At 38.5% G+C, this 9,447-nt stretch overlaps 2 protein-coding genes across 3 annotated transcripts in view; one reads left to right on the top strand and one right to left on the bottom strand.

The window, feature by feature from the left end:
• LOC116850001 overlaps positions 1-999 on the bottom strand; it is a 1,399-nt gene extending 400 nt beyond the window's left edge. The window contains exon 1 of the mRNA XM_032827763.1: positions 62-999. Coding sequence (XP_032683654.1) covers positions 62-270 — 209 coding nt within the window. The 5' untranslated portion in view covers positions 271-999. The remainder of the gene's footprint in view (positions 1-61) is intronic.
• Positions 1,000-3,951: 2,952 nt separating this feature from the next.
• On the top strand, positions 3,952-7,495 carry LOC116849996 (ATP-binding cassette sub-family G member 4-like). 2 transcript variants are annotated; one of them, XM_032827757.1, is made up of 2 exons: positions 4,563-4,692; positions 4,779-7,495. In XM_032827757.1, the coding sequence occupies exon 2, from the start codon at positions 4,821-4,823 to the stop codon at positions 6,264-6,266; it is 1,446 nt and encodes a 481-aa protein (XP_032683648.1). In that variant the 5' UTR covers positions 4,563-4,692; positions 4,779-4,820; the 3' UTR covers positions 6,267-7,495. The 2 variants fall into 2 exon arrangements, with proteins under 2 accessions (XP_032683647.1, XP_032683648.1); XM_032827756.1 differs by having other exon boundaries at positions 3,952-7,495.
• The last annotated feature ends 1,952 nt before the right edge of the window (positions 7,496-9,447 follow it).

Genomic DNA, 9,447 nt, shown 5'->3' with positions numbered 1-9,447 from the left:
TTTCATTTACTATCATCTTATTGCATACTTCTGATACAATGAATTCATAAAATGTACTTACCGATCGCAAATGTATTTTCTGACTTTATACTTGCTCAACTGCGAGCTCATGAGCCGGGATAAGTTCTTGATCCAAATGCGAAATGTTCCGCGTTGTGGTCTCGAGGGGTCCGAAATGTGTAGCAAGTTGACGTGCTTTGCCCTCTTTCCATCGGTGAGACGTATTGGAACAATAGTAGACGTTCTTTTTTCCCATGATACTGTACACATTGATGGATATATTGTTTAATCGTTCAAATCTTGTTATTTGATTAATCTTCATGGGAAACTCAATGTCTTGAAGATTGAGTACGCTCGCGTAGTGAGTATACAATGATGTGCGATCTGTGTACCTTTCCCCTGGGTGTAGAGCGGTGACTATCGCCCACGCGAAACATGCATTGTCGTTAGATTTAACATTAATCACAGCTCGCTTCAGCTGTATTTCACGCGGTAACTCAAAGTGACACACGAGTGCAACGTATTTGTTCATGTTGATCGTATTCGCGATAGCGCCCACCCGCTATCGAGTTCCTGGAATTCCTCCAACGATCGAGATCAAAATGAACTCGACAATGCGTCGCTCGTACTACTCTTGCAATCGACTAAAGTTGAAAAAAGTCGCCACATCAAACATATCATACTGATATTGCTCACACCGATCAACCGTATCTAATTTTGGCCACGTCAAACTGTCTTGGTAAGACCCACAAAGTTTGTGTTTATCGTGTCGTTCTATCTCCAAAATTGGGATACGAGTATGTCATAATTCACGATAGAAATGTATGTCATGAAACAGCACTATATGTGTGAACTTCCCACCACCTGCCGGAACTTTTATATAGCAAATTGGAATTTTACGATTGTTCACCCACTCTGTCATGTCTGGAGGCATTATAGACTCAATCAATTTAGTGTTTTCCTCACTTACATTCTCAATCATAACCCGGTGTAAGTCTTCCGCTATCTGATTGGTGTGCCCTGCACTAAGTCATAGGGCCAATCTTTAAGACTGTAGCACAAGCGAACTTTAACATTTTCTTTCACCCCGCGTTCGTTTATTCCTCGCAAACTGAATGATCTGTAGCGTACAAACTGTACTATGGATATTCTTCTTAATGAGTCTCCTATTTTTTTGTCTCGTTTACCCACTTAAACTATTAATTTCAGAATTTTTTAGAATTTTTATTTTTTTACTTGAAAACTGATCACTACAATCACTATAATAGTTGTCGTCGTCAATTAGAATATGATCTTCTTCCACTTCCATGAAAACTTGCTCGTCTTCGATCGCTGCTTCGACTAAACATACATTGCTGAAACACTCTTCATATTTATATGTTCTTCTTCCTATCTAAAAGTATATTCCCTTTTTTCCAAAGTTGATAAATCCTTAGTATGGCAGTGTTAGACAGCTATCTGCAACCAAACTAGACGGCGCTTGATAAAAAAAAATATTTAAGCTATATTAAAAATAAAATACATAGCGTTATTAAAGTATAACGTTTTAAAAGTTGTAATAAAAGTATAAATATATATTATATATTTTACAATACACATCATTTTCTCTTGCGCTGTAATGCACCATGGCTGACATTGCTTCATTGACATATGATTGCTGAATTGATTGGTTACGACGCTGTGTCATAGATTTATTTTCTAGTTTCGGAAAATGTACCAATACATGTGTTAATAATTCTGAAGACAAGACGAATAAGAGAGGGAATAAATAATGTTGGTGGGGACTTGTCTATATTAGTAAGATTTAGACTATGGTTTCGTCAGTTGCTCTGTACAGTCGAGGTTCGGTGATAGTTATATACTAAATACAATAAAAAAAGAAAAATCAAAATATACGGTGCTGAAGTGAATGCTAAACATGCAAATTACTACTTGCTCGTTCAACATAATGATGGTGACATCCCACCGTGCAAGAAAAGATATGAAAAGTAAGTATCAATGCAAATGGACATTTTTATGCACTTTTCCCAGTTTAAATTATTTTTCAAACATTTAACTTTTGTTATATTTTTTATAGCACTTCGCAACCACGTCATCCTTTGCTCGTATCTTGGGACGTAAATATGCTCTGACTGCAACGTCGTACAAATATTTGGAGATTGGGATCAGCGTAGGACCTATGTCTACAGGGGAAATAATCCTCAGTGACAATTGCGGTAATCAATTAACATTACCTACTGAAACTTTGAGAAACCCTTATAGAAATATCATACCAAGAATCATTGATAATTACTTATTTTCAGTATTAAAAATACTGGATAATAAGTAATTATCAATGATTCTTAGTATGATATTTCTATAAGGGAAGCTGGTGGAAAAACGTCTCGACATCCAACGACTTCTGCAAGCTGACAAACCATCGTTCTCTCCGCTGTCGATTCAAGATTTGGTAATGGAATTTTGTAAGATGCGTGATTCCAAAATTGTAAAACTTACTTTATTTAATAAGTCTTTATATCTGAAACCTGCTACTATGAACACATTATTTACTTAGGAACATTGCATCGATCATATGTATGTATGGCTGTCTGAAAATACGCATTTCGTTAGTATAAAATTCCGAAATTTTGTGAATGTCCTTCGAGAGAAGGACGTTACCGAAATATATTATGCGACAAAAGCAATACGTGAAAGCATTGACTATGACTGTGAGTCGCTCGTTGATTGCGAGTTGCTGCGCATTGAAAGATATTATGTATGAAGCTATGAATAAGTGAAATAAAATAAAAAAAAAATATATATATTAATGTCTCGTTTACTTTCTTTTCCCAACCAAATCTTTGAAAAAGTATTTACGTAAGTATATCATAGGTATGCGACAGCTCGAAAGCATACTATAGTGTATGTTTAAAGATAAATTTTTTATTGGTGCTGCATAGTTTCGGAGGGTAAACTCTACTACTATCTGAAAAGATTTGTCCTCCTCATATAAATAAGTGAAATAACATTTTTAAAAACATATTAATGTTTCTTTTACTTCCATTTTTAAAAATATATTAATGTTTCTTTTCCTAACCAAATATTTGAAAAAGTTTCTACGTAAATATATCGTAGGTATGCGACAGCTTGAAAGCATACGATAGTATATGTTTAAAAATAAATTTTTTTATCGGGGGCTGCGCAGTTTTGGAGGGTAAACTCTGCTTGAAAAGACTTGCCCTCCTCAAAGAATGTCTCGAACTTTCTGGAATATTCGAGAATATTCTAGAGGACAGCGCGCGGATGGTTGGCCGGAAAAGGGGAAAAGCGGGTGGGTAGCAAGGCCCGCTCGCAAACTGTTGTGAACAGCGAGAGGGAAGGGCCGCGAAAGCGTCGAAAAGCGGAGAAAGGAAAATCGATAAATGGTCAATTATGTCGATATAAATTATATAAAAAATACGAAGAAAGATATGTCGGTAAAAAACGCAGGGTCGAAAAATAATTACCAATTATGCCGGTAATACATAAATATGTCGGTAAAAAATGCCAGTAATAAATATGTCGGTAAAAATACCGGTAATAAAAATGATGGTAAAAAAAAATGTCGGTGCCCCGTCGGTAAGTTCCCTTTTCCCCGCGTGACGTCAGACCAAACCAACAGTTCCTCTCGCTCCGCACTCCCACAGAGGATGCGAGTTAGAAACCAATTACTATACCTACTGAAGCGGATAATATTATCTAGTCTTTATTATCTAGTTTTTATTATCTAGTTTTTCTCACAAGAACTATAGTGGCATAATATTAGGTGTTGCTGAACGCATACGTATTTGATCTTAAGAAGTTATAATTAAACATCATAACTCTTCGATAATTCAACTACAATTGCACAATTGTATCTCTCGCTGGGTTGTGTTTCGCTGCAATTTCAGACATATTCTCGTCACGTTGTCGTCCACGTGACAAGCCGCCAATTATATAAAAGAACGAATGCACAGTCACCGTTTGCATTCGTTCTTCTAGGCACTGTCCAGTTCGCTTTCCACCATCGTTTCGGTTGCTTGTCGTCGAAACGCCTATTCCGAATACGAACATCCAAAGACGTCCAAACGGTGTGTCCTTTTTACGGAGTAAAATTTCTTCAAACAACTTGCAATCACGATCGAGACACCAGTTCGAATAAAAGGAATATCCGCACGAAGAAACAGTATAATTGATACGAATTGCAAAGCAACATTGTGACTAAGTAGTAAATTGTGAGCGGAAATTTATATGCGTGAAAGTAATTTCGCACGTGTCAATTGGCTAAAGATCAAGATTCATAATAACCTTGTCTCATTTTACGAAGGCTATTCTCGCCAACATTTTATACGTGTTAGTGTTCAAAAGCTGCCGATAAATGCGAGTCAGCAAAAATTTCAAAATATTATAATTGCATCAGACAGATAGCAAAAATATCCATCAACATTTAAAATAATTTGAATCATATAGTAATGGAGCAGAAACTCCATCTCACAAATATAACGTGCAATCAGGCAATCGACGTCAAGTTTTTGAATTTGTCGTACGCAGTCCGGACTAGGTATCGCGAACCGAAGAAGCACATCCTCAAAGGCCTAAGCGGAATCTTCAGATCCGCCGAGCTGACGGCTATCATGGGACCGTCCGGTGCCGGCAAGTCGACGTTATTAAACGTCTTGAGCGGCTTTCAAGAAGGTTTGTACACGGGAACGGTGACGTACCTCAACAGAGACAATATACAAAATCGCGACACTTGCAAGAAACAGCTGCGCTATATTCAGCAGATCGATAACCTGTATGGCCACTTCACCACCCAGGAGAACATGATGATAGCGAGCTATCTGAAGATCAACAAGAGTATCTCACACAAGTCAAGGCAGATGCAGATTGACGATATTTTGAACACGCTGACGTTATCGGACATCAAGGAGACCCGAACTGACCAGCTGAGCGGTGGTCAGAGAAAGAGACTGAGCATCGCCTTAGAGTTGATTGACAATCCGCCGCTCATGTTTTTGGACGAACCGACCACCGGTCTGGACTCTGTCGCGTCTATCCAGTGCATGAACGCGTTTAAAACACTGGTGCAATCCGGCAGGACGATCATCTGTACTATACACCAGCCCAGTGCAGCACTCTATGAGATGTTCGATCAAATTTACCTAGTGGTGGATGGTTACTGTATGTATCGCTCGCCGCCCGGCAATACGGTCAACTACTTCGCCCTGCAAGGCCTCCAATGTCCAATGTATCACAATCCCGCGGACTACATGCTAGAAGTGGTGTCTAAAGAGTACGGTGATTACGACGAACAGTTGATCGCGGCGGCCAAGTGGCCCATTGAGTCGAACAACGAGATAAATTCTATCACATCGTCGCGCGACATGGTCCAGAAGATATCCGACAACGATCAGATGGTTGCATTGAGTCCGCCCACGGAACTGATACGATTCTGGGTGTTACTGAAGCGCTACATGCTTTTGACATATCGTAAACGCGATACGGAGTATATATATCTATTCTGTCACATATTCGTATCCCTATTAGCGGGTATGATTAATGTGCGCGCTGGCAACGATGGCAGAAAGGTATTCAGCAACATCTCCTGTCTGTTCCAGACCGTTGGGTACGCGTACTATATTGGCTTTTTACCGGCGGTACTAAAGTTCCCTTTGGAGATCAATATTTTGCGAAATGAGCACTTTAATAATTGGTATCAGATGAGAACTTGTTATATGGCCATGTTAGTGAGCACAATACCGTTGCAGTCGGTCTACATCTTCCTCTGCACTTTTATCGTCTACTTGATGACCAATCAACCGTATGAGTTCTTTCGCTTCTCTATGTATTTCTTCGTACACATCTTAACTCTCTTCGTTTCTGAGGGTTTGGGCTTAGGATTAGGCGCGATTTTCAATCCTGTCAACGGGAGCTTCGTCGGATCCATGATCTTTTGCATCATGTTAATGCTCGCCGGCCTTTTTGACTTTTTTAAAGACATGCTTCCACTCCTGTACTACATCAGCTACTTGAACCCGCTACGGTACGCCTTCAATGGTGTAGTTCAATCCATCTACGGCAATGGTCGTGAGAACTTACAATGTCCGGACATTTACTGCCACTTACGGGTGCCGAGTACGATATTAGAGATGCTCGACTTTGCTAAACCATTGTTTTGGTTCGACATTACCGTTTTGTTCGGCTATTATGTTCTGTTTCGAGTTTTGGCTTATTTATTACTAAAGAGACGACTATCGAAACTGTATTAAAAAAATTAACATGTAAAGTACAGCTGTGTTATTATTATTATTATTATATATGTTGATATTAAATTAATCGAAACGGAAATTGCACGACCGCAGGACTCACGTGATGAGACACTACGCAGCTTCCACAAACATGTTTTTCGCATGATGCGTAGAAAGAAGACGTTTCGAAATAGTGGCTGACGCTTCGGCGATCGAATCACTTATGCGAAATCACATAATTTGAATATGGATCTGACAATAAATTATTCTCACGCGTTCAATAGCGCCTACCCATAGAAGGTTTTATAATCGGCCCAGCACTGATTGTCGGAGTTCAAGTATTGGCGCAGTATTGGAAAAACTATCGGTGCAGTACTGGTGCTAATACTGGATAACTCTGGTCCAGTACTGACAAATGATATTGGCCCAACTGTTGTTAGCCAGTACTTCCCGCGCATTGGCAGTACAATCGATTCAGTACTTAGACAGTACTGGTCGTCAAATTTGTAATACCGCCACAGTACTACTCTTGCAGAAATATCATACTAAGAAATATTGATAAATTATTAATGATTAAATACTACTAATTCAGTAATTTAGTAATTTTTTAACCAGTATTTAATTTCTTGTAAATACTGATGATAAAATCACTGTTAAATATTGATAATAATTAAATATTGAAAATTATTGTGCAAAGGTGAAAAATGAGAAAATCATAACATTATACAGAAATACATTTATAATTTTTAATTTCCTCATATCTCATAAACCGCTAGGAACCGAAGATTGTTAACAACACATTCCAAACTTTCACGAATCCTCCCTCGATAATTTCGATTTCAAGCAGTAATACCATCCAGGTCATCCATCCAGTTTTGATTCCGTTAAAGTGTTGCCTATTTAATTAACGATCGAGCGATTCCCGATGACTTCAACGATGTTCTTACGATTTAAGTTTATGTAACATATTCTTATAATGTTCATGGTATATTATAACATACCTAGCAAACAATAGTTACAAACTAATACCAAATAATAGTTTAACTTTTATTTAGTGTTTGTTGGATAATTTATTAATAGATATTGAAGCAACGCAACAATATTCGATATGCAATGGATTTTGTTTAATGTAGTGAAGCAGTGATAATTATTTTTAGATTTTTAACAGAATGTTTAATGATTAATCCAAACAAAACAATAAAAAATCCAAGAAAATCCAAATCAAACAAATCAAATTACTAAATTTTGAAAAAGACCCTTAAAGAATACTATTTAAAATAATAATGTTGTTTCATCAAACGACATGGTTTCCTTGGACGAAACAAAGTTTTTTATTTTCATCATTTTAAAAAATGATATTTCGTTTAAGGGGATGCCGGAGCGAGCGACGTCCAGTCTCACGCCCAGTTCACGGGACGCAGTCGGTGTCGTTTCGCGGTCTTCTATTGCCCGCGTTGTGAGTCTGTGTACTCAGCGGGATTTAACTGGTTGTTGATATCGGCTTTTAATCGAGCCGGTTTCGAAGTGGATGTTGTCGCACTGTGTTACGCGACTCGTATACGCGAAATGCGTTACGCGGCGTCGGAGCCGTTTGCGAGCGCAATGACGCGTTTAGCGTCGGATACGCGTATTCGAGAGCGCTCCAAGGTGTTGGAGATCTCGGTCGTGTGGCCGATGTTTTTGCGGTGAGGAAGGACGGTCGAGTAAGCGGAGGTCGACGTCGTGTATCCACCTCGGTCGACGGAACGGTCTAGGTAGAGGATGTCGACGTCGCGTATCCAACTCGGTCGACGGAGTGTCTAGGAAGTGATGAGGCGAAAGGTATGCTGCGAGGTCTGGTCGTTCGAGCGTCTCAGAGGAGCTCTCCGACGGATCTCTCTCGATATTGTTTTCGCGTCCGCTTTTATACGCGAATTTTAGAAACAGCGACGCTGTTTGTTGATTTTGCTGATGATCGGCGCTTTGTTACGCGGGTCTTCGGCGTAAACAGTTGAATAATCGTCGTAACGATCTGTTAACTTTCATGGATCATCACAACGAAATCGAATCTTTCTGCAAAGTTTACTTCTTTCTACCTGCGTCGAATTAAAAACCCTTTTGCTTGGTGAAAATACGTGCGAAAATGAAAGCATCCATAATATGAGATGAAAACGATAAGAAAAAATCTACTTTTTCATACATATTTATGATATATCTCTAAGTGATGATATGTCTATAATATAAATACATTTGATAAGTGCAACGTGGCATTCACATTTACGTAACGTCTATATATAAGAAAATTGAAATGACAACGTCGTACACATCCTTGCATAACATTTGTGAAAGGACGATATATGAAATCATAATTCGGCGCAAGGGTAGCGCGAACATGTTGGCGCTTATCAAATGTAACATTTTGACGATCGTCTCCGTTCCATATATAGATATATTATAGACATATCATCACTTAAAGATATATCATAAACATGTATAAAAAAATAGATTTTTTCTTATCGTTTTCGTCTCATATTGATGGATGCTTCGCTTCATTTTCGCATATACTTTCACTATGCAAAAGGGTTTTTAATTCGACGCAGGTAGAAAGAAATAAACTTTGCAGAAAGATTCGATTTCGTGATAGTAACTGTGCGTTATCGTTTTCGTTTGATATTGATGGATACTCCGCTTAATTTTCGCAGGTACTTCCATTAGGGTTTTTAGTACAACGCAGGTAGAATGAAGTAAACTTTGCAGAAAAATTCGATGTCGTGATAATAATTATTCATTATCGTTTTCGCCTTATATTATTGGATGCTCCTTTATTTTCACACATACTTTCACTATGTAAAATTGTTTTTAATTCAGTTCAATCAATAGGACAATCTTTGTAGAAATATTATTATTTTGCCTGGAATTTTGATTATACAGTATGTTTGATAAGAGCGTATACGGCAAAACTTTTTCCTCGAAACCGTTAGAGGGGGGATATGAACGCGAGCCAATAGCGGGGCTTTTCTCCCAAGATGCTTTGTCTAGAAAGCCTTAGTTATCGTTTGACTTTCGTCACAAAACGGCGTATTTCAACATGAGTGCCGCGTACGCATCACGTTACGAAGCTGTGTTTCTATGTTCGCATCCGAAAGGACCAAAAATGTCGCGCGGAGCGGCTGCTAAGTATATGAAGAAGTCTAAGGCGTTTGTGAGTAAGTGGGTGAAACGT

Source organism: Odontomachus brunneus, unplaced genomic scaffold (genome assembly GCF_010583005.1).
Source record: "Odontomachus brunneus isolate Ranch 3 - 2012 unplaced genomic scaffold, Obru_v1 Obru_scaffold_130, whole genome shotgun sequence".
Taxonomy (NCBI): Eukaryota; Metazoa; Arthropoda; class Insecta; order Hymenoptera; family Formicidae; genus Odontomachus; species Odontomachus brunneus.
The sequence above is the reverse complement of the archived record's forward strand: the minus strand, read 5'-3'. Positions and strand labels throughout refer to the sequence as shown.